The following is a 14,407-nucleotide window of genomic DNA, read 5'->3' as shown; positions in this document are numbered from 1 at the left end:
AAACCTTTAAAAAGAGAGATTTTGGCATTTGGAGACTTCACTTGCTCAAGGTTCCCATAAGTATTGAGTAGTGTCAACTGGTTTCTGTACTGTTCATCAATAATCTCTCACAGAACTGCAAAGGAAATCTATCCTCGGGATAAGTAAACGTATTTATTTACATTTTGCTCCTTTACTTCTTTGCGGTGGTATGTATTAGTTTTCTGTTTTGGAGTGTTTTCCTTTTCCTGGATTGAATAGCAGCACTGAAGAATTTTCAAGCATGTGTTGATTTTTCAGATGTGTGGATAGATTTAGCAGCACTGAAACAAATTTGGAAACAGCTTAGACCTTATCCAACTCCTATCATTAAACGCAGAGGAAAACCACAATAAAAGTAACAAAAGGGTCATTTCAGAGGGATATAAGAACTAATTTAATTGTTCATGCAGGAAGTAAAAACAGAACTTGCCTTAAACTGTCTCTTCCTTAGGCTGAACCTTAAGGTATATGATCTGGAGAAAACTGCTATTATAGTCTATAATTGCCTCATAAAATGTAATAACTGGCACAAGGAAGTAATAACTTTTTGCAGGAAGTTCTTATTTCCTCCAAGTTTCTTTATACTTGTTTATATGATTCTGAAACAGCAAAGCTGAACGTGGTAGGCAATCTCCTAGACTTATGGACCCTCCTTTAAAATGTGTGCCTTGTAAAATGAAAATATCTGCCTTACAAAAATGAAGGTGTCTTAGACATTCTGAGTGGATCATAAGAGATCGACACATCCATGAAATGTACTGGAAGCAGCTATGAATCTGTATTTTAGAGAGCTGTTGTCCCTAGTCCTTTTGACCATTGTGATAGTGTTGTAAAAAGGCCGATAGAAGAGGTTTTTGGGCCATAAGCTTGCTATTTAACAGTAATTCCTGGCTTCTTTGGGGCCGTGAAGATTAATGAATGTTTAGTTCCTAAAATTGGAAATGAAGATTTATACTTACTAGGTAGCAGTGTAATATTCAAATACAGTGTTCCTGAAACTTTAACACATCATAGTAGCGGTCTTAATTCAGTTATGTAATGTGTATATGAGCTTGAAAATCTTCAAGAAATGTGTATTTATGGGAAATGAAAGAGCTTTTCGGCCAGGATTGTAAGAGACTATGTATGAATATCTTGAATAATCTAGTCTTAATGTCGTTACCCACTGGACCTCTGTTTCTAATTCTTTCCTCCATTAAAGTGACTGTATTAGTAAAATTCCATGGTATAAAAAGAAGCAAGCATAATACTGTTATGAGAATTATTGAATATTTCTCCTAATCTACTACATCAGAGTTTCTCTAAGGGTGTATACCTGAGGGGAGTTACTGGGTCGTGCATGTACCTACAGTTTTTCTAGATAATGCCAAATTATTTTCCAGTGTGGTTATATGAGTGTAGTCTCCATCTGAGATGTTAAGTGTTTGTTTCCATTACTCCTTGCCAACATTTGGTGTTGTTAGACTTGACGTTTTTGTCAGTCTGATGAACATAAAAGAATACTTGGTTGCTTTTTAATTTGCATTTTCATGGTTATCAGTGAAGTTTAGCCTAAGAAACCAAAAGATGCTCATTCAGGTTTCTGCTGTGAATTGTCTTTTCCTGTCTTTTGTTCACTTTTCTATTGTTTACTTTGTCTTTTTTGATTTATAGGAGTTCCTTAAAGCATTTTGGTTACCAGTACTTTGGGTGTAATTATTTTGCTCTTTATAATTTTCTGCATCAAAGTTATTTTTTGTGTTTTTGTCTACTAGTTCTAAAGACTTAAATGTATATACAAAAGTTTAATCTGCCATAAGTTGGTAAATAAGTTGCAGGATCATTTTGTCAAATGCTACCCAAAAATGCTATTGTGGTATTAATTTGTTCCCTTGAAGCTCTATAAATAATATGAAATGACAGCTTTCAGATAATGATAATTTTTCGTGCATGTTTTATACATTTTTTTGGTTTAGTTTTAAACACTGAGGTTGGGGTTTTGTGGGAGTTTTTTGCTATTAAAAGGATCTTTTTTAGTGCTAATAATCTTTAAATGATACAGATAGAGGTAGTTCTTTAGCTTATATATTTAATTCCAAAAGAGGAGTATGTAATTCTAAAACTCAGTTGTTAAGTATGAAAGTTCAAGGTAGGAGTCTCATATTCATCACATCCTTAGTCCATTCTGGGGCTGCTCCCAGTCGTGCCTATCCTGATTGGTATTAAGGTCATTGTCATGTTTACGTAGACTGTTTTTGTAGTTGTAAACATTTTTACCTTATTTTATGATACATAGAAATTAAGTCTTGGAGAATTATATTGTCCCTTTTTATCATAAGGGAAGCTTATTTGAAAGTGTAGCTAATACAGGACAATACCATGGAGGTATTGTGGGTTCAGTTCTAGACCACCACAGTGAAGCAAGTATCACAATAAAAGAAATTAAATGAATCTTTTGGTTTCCCACTGTATGTAAAAGTTATGTTTACACTGTTCTGTAGTCTGTTAAGTGTGCAATGGCATTGTGTCTAAAAAGCAAAATACATATCTTAATTAAAAAAGAAGAATGCTGTTGGAAGGACGGCAGTGATAGACTTGCCCAATACAAGGTTGCTGCAAAAGCTTCAAATTGTTGGGGGGAAGAAAAAGGCAGTAACTGCAAAATGTAATAAAGGCAAAATGCAGTAAAACAAGGTGTGCTTGTACATGTATTTGAGACAACATTACTGAGAAACAGAGTATGGTACTTTGAGACTCAGACATGGGTTTGGAGGAGTCACTGCCTTACCAGGTTTTGTGACTTCAAGCAGGTTGCTTTCTCATCTGTGAAATCAGGATATAAAATGTCTACCTCATATCTACTGAGCCCCCTCTGTGCTACCTTGTAAATATTAGATGGGATTACTTGAGTTAGGTGCCTGGCACGTGGATGTTGCTTGTTTTGATGTTGGTTACAGTTTCCTCTGTTCAAGTAATGTTTTTCAGCCTTTTTACCTCCTTTTTATTTAGAATCTACATCAGGAGACAAATCTGTATCACACTCTTGCACAACTCCTTCCACGTCCTCTGCCTCTGGACTGAACCCCACATCTGCACCTCCAGCATCTGCTTCAGCAATCCCTGTCTCTCCTGTTCCACAGTCACCAATACCTCCATTACTTCAGGACCCAAATCTGCTTAGACAGTTGCTTCCTGCTTTGCAAGCCACGCTGCAACTTAATAATTCTAATGTGGACATATCCAAAATAAATGAAGGTAAATTTTCATTGTAACAATTTCAAAAAAGTTCGTTTGCATTGTGCAAAATTATGTAATTAGTGAAATCCCCAATGTAGGAATGATCTTTATTTTGTTTTGAAATTCACATTTGAACTTCATGCTTTGAAATTTGTATCCCGCATAGCTTAAGGCCTTTGGTATTGTAATTGAATTAGCGATACTTGGATTTTCTGTGCAGTTTTCAAGACTTGCTGTGTACCTGGTAGTTACTGAAGATAACTGTTCTGTCAGCTTAATGTATGTGGTGAATTTTTTTCTTTAAACTACTTAAACATTTTTGAGAAGGGAAGTAATGGAAAACATGCTGTTTTTCCTAATTAATTGCATTGTTAATTCCAACTTTGCTTTTCAGTGTACTACTAAAGGATTTAGGCAGTCACCTTGAAGTCTGAATAAAAGTGACTGCAGTTTTAATTCATAAACTGTTCAGATTGAAACATTAACGAACATTGCAAAATATCCTATTTGCATATGTTTTACCATAATATATTTAACAGTGGTGTTAAGTGCTTAAATTCTTCCTCTATCCTAAAAATAGATGTATCTCAGGCTAGTTGGTCATTAATCTTCCATTCTTATTCTCCTCAACATTTCTGTATTCTCTTGTTTGATAGGTAAACATTTTACTAGGCAAAGTGGGGTTTTAAAACAGTTTAAAGAAATGATAGCCTAAGAAAATGTCAATAATAAAAGAGCTTATGCTTCAAAAATGCATGGTATTCCAAAGGACCCAGCTTTTTAATATCCATTTTTGAAAGATTGTTGGGGGTAGGTGTTGATGTAGGGTTTGAGTGCTCAGCTTGTCTAATGAGGCAGTCACATGAAACAGCTGCTATTTATCCAGTTAATTCCAAGTAATGTACTAAGCACCTTGCCTGTGTACGGATAGGTTTCTGCTGTAATCAGAAGTTCCAGTGAGTTCTCTTTGCTGTTTTAAAAGTCTCAAAGAGGAGTTTTCTTTAACTGGACACCTAAATTTTAGCATAAAGGAAACTGTACTGTTTTACTGTATAATCCCATTAAATTTCTTTGCCTCTGCCTCAGATCATGTCACATTTCTAGACCCATTGTATTACTTCTGTCTTCTAGACTTTTATTTTGGGAGTTCTAATATGAAACACTCCAGTTTTTTTCTGGGTTCTTTTTGAGTTTTCAAGTTGTTACTAATACCACATATGCCACTGTGTTTTTATTTGAATTTAAGATATAATATGTTTATAGTTCTTACAGCAGCTGTGACACAAGCCTCATTGCAGTCTATAATTCATAAGTTTCTTACTGCTGGACCATCTGCTTTCAACATAACTTCTCTGATTTCTCAAGCTGCTCAGCTCTCTACACAAGGTATTTATATTCTTAGATACCTCTAGAATTGTATCTTGGTGGGGCGGGGCGGGGGCAGGTGGGATTAGTAGCAGATTTTTTAGTTTTTGAAGAGAGAATAGCTATAATAATGGTTTTGTTTTCTTTTTTTAACTGCTGTATACAAGTAGTATTTTTCTTTACCCTTTTAGATGAAACAAGCTTTTGACATTTATCTTTCACTATTGCCTTTAAATCTGTAATATAGTATATATTTAATTCAGCGTTTGTCATTAATGAGATATTTTACTCCAAAGCTAAAACAAGCGGATATGCCTTCAATCTTTGTGAATCATTTGATCTGTTTTAAGAGCTAAAGTTTGGTTCAAGTTGGTGTTAGTTTTTGACCAGAGGATGTAGAAGTGCTCAAGTCCTGCCTTGAGTTAGCCAGCCCTCTTGTCTGTGCAGGTATCCAGTAGGGGACAGACACAGAGGAGCAAACGGGAAATGAAAGGGTCACTTGACTTGTCCCCCAGCCCCAGTGCAGAAGGCTGCTGGAGTGAGCAGGAACATCTGGTCTGCTAATGCAGTGTGCACTGAAAAGACTCTGCCAGGCCTTGGTTAGTCTCGTGAGGCAGGGATCTGAGGGCCACAGTCAGGCCTACTTGTAGAGTAAGAAAGAAGAAGTAAGAATGGGAGGATACCTTCCAGGTGAGAATGTGTTCAGACTTCGAGTGGGGGCCACACTGGGTGTGCTGATCTCTAACAGCTCATTTGGTCAGTGTGGCACCAGTGAGTAGTTTAGATGCTGACTTTTTCAGATAGCTGTTCTCTTTGGGGGATGGGGCATGTGGAGGGATGTAAAGGTCCCCTCCACATAAATTACAGAAGTTTTTGGTTTATTTTACTCTCTACAGCCCAGCCATCTAATCAGTCTCCAATGTCTTTAACATCTGATGCATCATCCCCAAGGTCATACGTGTCTCCAAGAATAAGCACACCTCAGACTAACACAGTCCCTATCAAACCTTTGATTAGTACTCCTCCTGTTTCATCACAGCCAAAGGTATGTCACCTGTGAGGGAAATGGGGAAAGAAACCAGTTTTGGTTAAAACAAGTTTCATAATGTTTTAGAATATATAGTGGAGAAAAAGCCCTCTTTTGGGAATGAGGTGGTGGGGGGATGAATGACAGATGATTGAGAATAGATACAGGTTAGGTTCTCAGTTAATTGAGGGCTTGGAGGAGGGAATTGCATCTGTGCCACTTTTACACGTTGATGCTGTTCTCTTCATTGGCTTTGTGGGTAAAAAAGGTATACTAATTCAGTCTTCATATTTATAGAATTTTTAAACTAAAATATGAGAGAACGTTTTCCAGTGATTTTCCCCATACTTTATTACAGAAATGAGTCAGTTTCTGTGCTGAGTTTTATATGTATTATTTTAATTTTCACATCAGCTACACTTTGCTTCATTTAATAGAAAATTAGATCCTCCTTTAAGTCTGATTTTTGTGGTTGAGTCAGATTTTGGGACCTAGGTCTTTCTGAATACAGAACCGTTTTATTCTAAGCTGTGTTGCCTGTTTGTCCAAGCACAGTCTTAACGTGGTTTGGTTGCTCAGAGCACAGTTAGAAAATTGCTGGTTTCCATTCTTACTGGACTGTGAACAGAACCTTGCGATGCTGCTGTCAAATTTTATACTACACCCTGTGGATCTTGCTCACACATTCATAAGCAGTTCCCGGGTGCTCTCATTCTTTGCTTTGTAGCATCCATCAGTAAAACTCGAGCTGTTTGGAAGGTGGAATATACAGGTTGTAAATTTTTTTTTTTCTAACTCTTACTGATAACTATAGGAGGAAATTTTTTTAATTTATTCGCTGTGTTGGGTCTTTTTTTTTTTTTTTTTTTTGCTGTGCGCGGGCTTTCTTTCAGTTGCAGTGAGTGGGGGCTGCTCTTCCTTGTGGTGAGCGGGCTCCTCATTGCCGTGGCTTCTTTTGTTGTGGAGCATGGGCTCTAGGTGCGTGGGCTTCAGTAGTTGCAGCACATGGGCTCCATAGTTGTGGCTCACGGGCTCTAAAGCACAGGCTCAATAGTTGTGGCTCAAGGGCTTAGTTGCTCCACCGCATGTGAGATCTTCCTGGAGCAGGGATCGAACCCGTGTCCCCTACATTGGCAGGTGGATTCTTAACCACTGTGCCACCTAGGAAGCCCCTAGGAGGAAATTTTTTAATTGTAAAACAGTGCGGCTGTTTCAAACTTTCATGCCAGAGAACTTTTTATTCAAATAAAATCATAAGCAGAAGTCTAAAAATAAAAATGTATAGAAACATAGCTTGAAATTAGGTCTTCCTGTTGGCTCATCCCTTCCCTGCTTCAGCCATTTGTCTGTGTGTTTTAGGGTCACTCTAAGATTGATTTTTAAAATTTTGAGTTAACAGTTGTTAATTTTTTTGTGCAATTCCGTATTGTTTGCCTGTATTTTGATGGGAGAGGAATTAAAATGTGAGTTTTAGCAAAAGAAACCTTATTCTTAGCACTTAAAACTCATCTTTTGGTGGTACACTAAGAGTGCAGTGAATGGTGGCTGCATGTGGCATGAGTGGTGGTGGTAGGTTTACAGTCAGTCATAATATTGTCACCTCAAATCCGTTAAGCAGGTGGTTCTCAGTTTTTTGCATTAAAAACTTTCAAGTTGTTTTTAAAAGTGAACATTTGATCTTACGTAGATCTTATAAAAATGTTCTTTATAAAAGAACATGCTCTTTTATATTCAGAAGTAGCAGTGCAAAACAGATTTGTTTGGGATGGTGTTAATAATCACCCCCACCCCCACACACCCAAATAACAAACTCTGCTGCTGAAGGATGTGACTTAATCACGGATGCCTCCATCTGCCTTTGTGCCTTAATTTTAGGCTTACGTTTAAGACTGCTTGTTTTCTCTCTGTTGCACCTGAATATGAATATGTGTCCCCACCAGCAACCGTGGACCTGTTGGTCTTCCTCTGTAGGGTGACATCTCTTTGAAGCCCACTCCAGTTGAATTGGGTACGAGCCATAGCTCATTCTTTGATAGACCAGTGTATACATTCTCTTCGTATGTGGTTGAAATTTGAGCATCTGTATTTGTATGATGTAGTAACATTTATTTTTATTGATGCACAAGTAACAGTAAATCAGAAGAGCTTATAGTGTATTGGAAAGAAAAATGGGCTCAAAATCAGTAGTTTCTCGTGCTGGTTTGTGAAGTAATTTTTTTGGCCATGGGCCGTTTTATGAAGAAATTAGATTTAAGTTCTCAAAACTTTCTTCTAACTGCATGCCCTTTGGAAACTTTTGATTCTACTTCTTTAAATCTCTAGATTTTATAGTGTTTAAGATTAACTAGACTTGGAGTCTGTGGGTTTGGGCCCTAGATGACAATAGTTTACGCAATTAAATGTGGTTCTATCACCAGTACTAATCTTATTATGAAACAGTTTGGACAACTCTTATCTTAAAAATCACTGAATAGAGATAATTGGAAAGTTTCATTGGTAGAACTTTTGCTCTAATGTAGTTTCCATGCTTTTTGTCTCTGTGGTAGAAGCCTATCTTACCAGATTTTGATGTTTCAGGTTAGTACTCCGGTAGTTAAGCAAGGACCAGTTTCACAGTCGGCCACACAGCAGCCTGTAACTGCTGACAAGCAGCCAGGTCATGAGCCTGTCTCTCCTCGAAGTCTTCAGCGCTCAAAGTAAGTTGATGTTGTGTGTTGAGACAACTGGTTTTTCCTTAGTATGGCATATTGCCATATTTGGATTCTGTAATATCTGCATAGTAGAACTTGATCTTGGAAGAATCCATGGATAGCCTAACATAGTTTTGTGTATTATAAAATTTACAGAGGCAGATCTTACTGCAATAAGTAGATTGTCTCTGGTACTGAATCATGGGTTATTTTGAAGAAAATGGCTCTTTCTTTAGAATTTTACTTGGTGGAATACAATGGGAATAACAATATGTGATTGTTGTAGAGGGCACATGATTTTATACTACTTCGTTTGTTGAAAATACCATTCTTAACTTCCTAATAGAAGTTTTAGATTTGAGTGTATTTATAAAGCCAAAAATCTCACATCTAAAACTTGGGCCAGTATTTTCCAACTGGGGGTGGTGGTGATGGGGGGTGGTGTGTGTGTGTGTGTTTTCCAACTGGGGTGTGTGTCTGTCTGTCTGTCTGTCTCAGGCTTTCCTAACAGCCTTAACTGATCCCATACAGGTTGCTTGTCCGATAGAGCTGTATTGTGTTGTCACTTTTCTTTGTTAATTCACGAATACAGCTTTAAATGATTTTTATTCGATTGCTTCTCCTATTTTTATTTCTTGTTACGCGGTGGCAAAATAACTTAGCTGTTGTTTTTACTGTTTTCTGAACAAGCACTTCAGAACATATACATCCAAATGAGTTGTTCCCTTCAGTATAATCACTTTGGGAAGCTATCTCCTTAACTTCAGTAATGTTGCCATTGCTCAGAACATTTTTGGGAAATTCTTTTAAATTGTCGTTAGATGCTGCAGTGTAATTATAAATATCCTCAGTGATGCAAATTCCTCTTCCTTTGGAAAATTTAGTTTTTTGGAAGGAACTGAAATTCATTCAGAGCCAAGTCTGGTGTGAAGCAGATAGGAAATCAACTTGGGTGATTAAATTTTTGTTTCTCACCACCACATCCCCAAATCCTAGCCCAAACCATATAGTTTTAGAAGATGATAACAAGTGTCAGAGTGTTGCTTTTTTCGATCTTATTTTGCCACTAAACTCATTCATTGTTATGAAGTTACAATGTCAATTTTGTTTTACATTAATTCTGCCTCTGATATTAAACAGTCAAAGGCAGTGTACTTTTCCCTCCATATCTTCATGTATTTAAGATATAATAGGTGTACTTTATATCTACAGCGGTTCAAATGTGACCATTGCATAGTTACATTCTTATTAGTGTTTGTAGTGTATAGAATCAACAGGTTCTGCTCTCAAATTTGGGAGAGTACTGATATTTTAAATTCAACTCTGACCTTAGTGTTAAAAGGGCTGTTTTAACCCCTGAAAGTGTGTTAGGAATATATAAGTACACTTTGGATTTTAAATTCTATTTATTTAATGTTGAAATAGTAAATTTTTCTTAGGAAGTTGGCTATCTTTAAATTAATGAAAGGCATTAGGATACCTGGAAACCACTTTTAGACACATTCAATTTTAAACACACACTACTACACATTCATTTGTGTTTTCTCTTCTAGTAGCCAGAGAAGTCCGTCCCCTGGTCCAAATCATACTTCTGGTAGTAACGCATCAGCTGCAGCAGTTGTGCCGCAGAATTCGTCTGCCCGCCCTCCGTGTTCATTAACACCCACGCTCGCCGCACACTTCAGTGAGAGTCTCATCAAACATGTTCAAGGATGGCCTGCGGATCATGCAGAGAAGCAGGTATGTTGCACGATTACAGCAGACGTTTTACCTTTGGATGACTGGCAGAGTCATTTGACTTTGAGAAAAATCTAATCTGGACCAGTAGATCAAGCTGTATTTAAAACAACTAATTTCTGATTAGAATGTCTGTGGTCACTTTATAAAATATTTAATGTGTACTTATAGGATATTTGTGAGGTAACTGTGGTTTCACATGAAATATTTTAATTATCATTATAGCTCCCTTTATCAAGTACTCAGCATTTAGCTCTGTGCTAAGTGCTTTATGTTAATTTTCTCCACTTTCTAAAGCTGGTAACCAGTGCAGAGAATGAGTTTTCCATTTTACTAATGAGGCCCTTAAGACCAAATAGGTTTATATCAAGGCCACCCAGTGACACAGCTCAAAGGCAGTGTGCTTTTTCTACTCAGCCAGCTGCTCTGATAGTTGTAGAACCTATTAGTACAGTTGACCCTTGAACAACGCAGGGATTGGGGGTTGACCCTCCACACAGTTGAGGTGGGTACAGTTTATAGTCAGCCCTCCGTATCCAGAGTCTCCCACCCCAGATTCAGCCAGCCCTGGATCGTGCTGCACAGTGGTGTTTATTACTGAAGAAAGTCCATGTGTGAGTGGGCCTGCCCAGTTCAGACTTCTGTTGTTCAGGGTTTAGCTCTACTAGTAATCTTATGACTCTCCCATGACTAGCTACTGGGTTAGGGATGAGGGACTTTAGGACATTCCAGTTCTTCCATTGGCTTTTCCCTTTTATCAGATGACTGACCATCTGAAATGTTCGTAAGTTCATGCAGTTACATTGTATATCTCTTGATACAGGGATACAGTAAGGCCCTTTTATCAGTGTTACACCTGAACTTTGCTTTGGCTGATCCAGCATCTTTTATGAATCCCAAATCATGAGTCCTTCTTTCTATCCCAATGCTGTACTTCTGTGAGATTGGAAATGCTACCCTCTCAAGAAACCTGATGGGGAAATCTTTAAATGAATATCTTCCACCATTTTAGAGACAGTTTTTTAAAAGAAAAATTGCCCCCTTAGATTCATGAGCATTTTTGATTTAAAGGAAAAGTTTTATTCTGTGATCTTGGTATAAAGTTACACTCAAATTTAATGTTATTTTTTGTGTGTGAATATGACTTACATTTCATGAGATTTTCATTCCTTTAATTATAGGCATCGAGATTGCGAGAAGAAGCCCACAACATGGGAAGCGTTCATATGTCAGAAATTTGTACTGAGTTAAAAAATTTAAGATCTCTAGTCCGAGTATGTGAAATTCAAGCAACTTTGCGAGAGCAAAGGTAAGCTTTTCACTGAAATAAATGTTTCAGTGTTTTCAGCATTATGTATCTCAAATTAAACTGAGGAACATAAGTTGAATTTCATTTCTGAAATTTAAAGTTCTCTCTGATATATTGTATCACATTCTGTAATACTGTAAACTGTTTTCATAATTTAGTAATATTCCTGATGAATGGTAATAGCACCTAGATTTTATTTCTCTTAACCCATGGTAAGTTCTTCATTATTAGACTTTTTTTCCTTGCATTATGACACTCTAAGGTACCAGTGATGTTTTGTTTAAAAAGTGAGGTGTCAACAGCAACCAATTACCACGAGTCCCTTCTTGGGTTGAGAGCAGGGCTCTCTTGCTGAGGGTACATATTTCAGTTGAAATTCAAACCACTGTTTGCATTATCCTCACAGCATCAATAGATCCCTTGGAAATTACATTAAGAATTTAGTTGTCCAAGATGTTTAATGATATATATCTGCTTTCTTTAATTGTTTTCACCTAAACTCTGTTTCACATTTGTTAACCTAGTATCTTACTCAGGTAGGATCTCTCTTTCGTGTTAAATAGTACAGATATTTTTTAATGCCTATTACAGAACCTTCAGTAGCTTCACATCCTGTCTGTATTGAGTCACTGGATCATTAGTAGAGTTAATCTTGTTATGAAACCACAAAAATTTAGTAAATACCAAGTTGGGGTTTATAGTAAACTTGGAAAAGTGAGTTTTTGTCTAACCTTTCAACTGCTATAATGTCTGGAGGTACTTGCTGAATATCAGCTGGGAATTTTTTTACTCTAGGATTGCTCTGAAAGCAGTTCTCACATATGTAAAACTTAACTTTATTTTGGCTTGCTAAAACAGATGGTTGTCTTTACTGTAACTTACTGAAACACCATCCCGTACCAGTCATATGTCACATGTCACGTTTGACTGTACAGTCAGATATGCTGTATCAAGCAGTAATTGTCTCGTTCACAGAAAAGGAGGGGGTCAGAGAGCATCAGTGTTACAAAGTTCCTGGAAATCTAGTTAGCTGTGGAGTTCGTGCTTTATTTTCTGTTTTAAATATACATGTCAATTGGACTTTGACTCTGTTCCATTTTTACATTTTTATTGAGAGTTCTTCAAAAACGATTAGCCTCTTGCACCTAGTTAATTCTAGGCATACTATAGTATGGTCCAGAAAACATGCAGTGTAAGTTTATCTCATGTTTAATATCTGCTGCCTTTTGTGTGTGATGATGATACAGTGAACCTTTTAAATCATTTTATTCAAACCAATTATTGAGAAAGGGTTAGAAAACTAGGAAACATTCTTTTTTCATCCTCATACTCTAATATATGTCATTTTCAAATGGTTACTTTGTCTTAACTAGACTAATCATTTTTAAATCACTTCATCTTAACTAGTAGTTACTCATTTTCTTTGTAAAGTTATTTTTATAGTTAAAAGTTTGGTTTTTCTGTAACATTTATAGTGACCACATAGGTTCTAATGCCCACTTTTATTTTTCAGGATACTATTTTTGAGACAACAAATTAAGGAACTCGAAAAGCTAAAAAATCAGAATTCCTTCATGGTGTGAAGATGTGAATAATTGCACATGGTGTTGAGAACAGGAACTGTAAATCTGTTGCCCAGTCTTAACATTTTTGAGCTGCATTTAAGTAGACTTTGGACCGTTAAGCTGGGCAAAGGAAATGACAAGGGGTCGGGGTCTGTGAGATTCAATTCAGGGGAAAGATACAAGATTGATTTGTAAAACCCTTGAAATGTAGATTTCTTGTAGATGTATTCTTCACGTTGTAAATATGTTTTGTAGAGTGAAGCCATGGGAAGCCATGTGTAACAGAGCTTAGACATCCAAAACTAATCAGTGCTGAGGTGGCTAAATACCTAGCCTTTCACATGTAAACCTGTCTGCAGAATGAGCTTTTTTACCGAAAAATTGGGGGGGTTAATTTATCATTCAGAAATCTTGCATTTTCAAAAATTCAGTGCAAGCGCCAGGCGGTCTGTGTCTCTAAGGATGTGATTGTGAACCATATGGGTGGTGTACAAAGTATCATGAAACAACTGTTACCACACGCGCACCTGATCAAGAGCAGTGCTTCTCCATTTGTTTTGCAGAGAAATGTTTTTCATTTCCCGTGTGTTCCATTTCCCTCTGAAATCCTTGATCTGATTTTATCCATTTTTTAAGGCTCCTCTTTTTCTCCTTTCTTAAGGCACTGTTGCTATGGCACTTTTCTATAACCTTTTCATTCCTGTGTACAGTAGCTTCACATTGCAGTGACTGAGCATAACCCACTTGTTTGTATAAATTATTGAAATCCATTTGCACCCTGCAAGGATGGACTTTTAAAAGTACTGCTGGGCATGTGTGCTGAAAGTACATTGATTGCTCAAATATCAGGAAATGGCCCAATGAACATGGTTGTGGGAGGGGGAAGAGGAAACAGAGCTAGTCAGATGTGAATTGTATCTGTTGTAATAAACATGTTAAAACAAACAAAAACTGTTATTTTTCTTTACCTTCGGTCAGTGCATATTAGAATTTGAACTACCTGGGGATTCTTTATCGAAACTATTCTTGTTGAACATTTATACTTAATTGAAATAATTCCTTAAGGGAGGTTTTGTTTAAAGCATATTAACAGGAAATTGTGTATAAAAATATGTAATGAAATATGAAATTCAACAAGAATGATTAAGTCACTTCCACGTGGTTGGCATTTGTTAAACCCTGGTTTACCTGTCTTGCTATTATGACATTTCATTTTGAAGGATGTTTGTGTTGTAGCTAACTGTTCAAGTCTGGTGCTGACTGCTGTTCTTAGCCATCACAAAACGCTAAATTTGTGTAATTGGGGCTTCCTGCTGTTACCTGGAAACGGTGGGAAAGCTCAGCTTTGTATATTGTTTCCTAAAGTATATTAAAATAAAAAAAGAAACTATTGCTACTATAAAATCACCTTGGCTTTTTTTTTTTTTTCTTTGCTAAAATATTGGTCACACGGCCTTAGCATGACACTGCCAGTATT

General features: G+C 36.9%; 1 protein-coding gene across 7 annotated transcripts in view; it reads left to right on the top strand.

The window, feature by feature from the left end:
* Nucleotides 1-13,875, top strand: part of WAC (WW domain containing adaptor with coiled-coil) — an 83,344-nt gene extending 69,469 nt beyond the window's left edge. For all 7 annotated transcript variants that reach the window (XM_057730433.1, XM_057730431.1, XM_057730432.1 and 4 more), the window contains 7 exons: nt 3,010-3,255; nt 4,501-4,623; nt 5,499-5,647; nt 8,207-8,325; nt 9,873-10,059; nt 11,238-11,365; nt 12,879-13,875. In XM_057730433.1, the coding sequence (XP_057586416.1) occupies nt 3,010-3,255; nt 4,501-4,623; nt 5,499-5,647; nt 8,207-8,325; nt 9,873-10,059; nt 11,238-11,365; nt 12,879-12,948 (1,022 nt within the window). In that variant the 3' untranslated portion in view covers nt 12,949-13,875. The remainder of the gene's footprint in view (nt 1-3,009; nt 3,256-4,500; nt 4,624-5,498; nt 5,648-8,206; nt 8,326-9,872; nt 10,060-11,237; nt 11,366-12,878) is intronic.
* Nucleotides 13,876-14,407: the final 532 nt, after the last annotated feature.

Source organism: Hippopotamus amphibius, chromosome 4, assembly GCF_030028045.1.
Source record: "Hippopotamus amphibius kiboko isolate mHipAmp2 chromosome 4, mHipAmp2.hap2, whole genome shotgun sequence".
NCBI classification, from domain to species: Eukaryota; Metazoa; Chordata; class Mammalia; order Artiodactyla; family Hippopotamidae; genus Hippopotamus; species Hippopotamus amphibius.
Note: the sequence above shows the minus strand (reverse complement) of the source record. Positions and strands in the feature narration are given on the sequence as shown.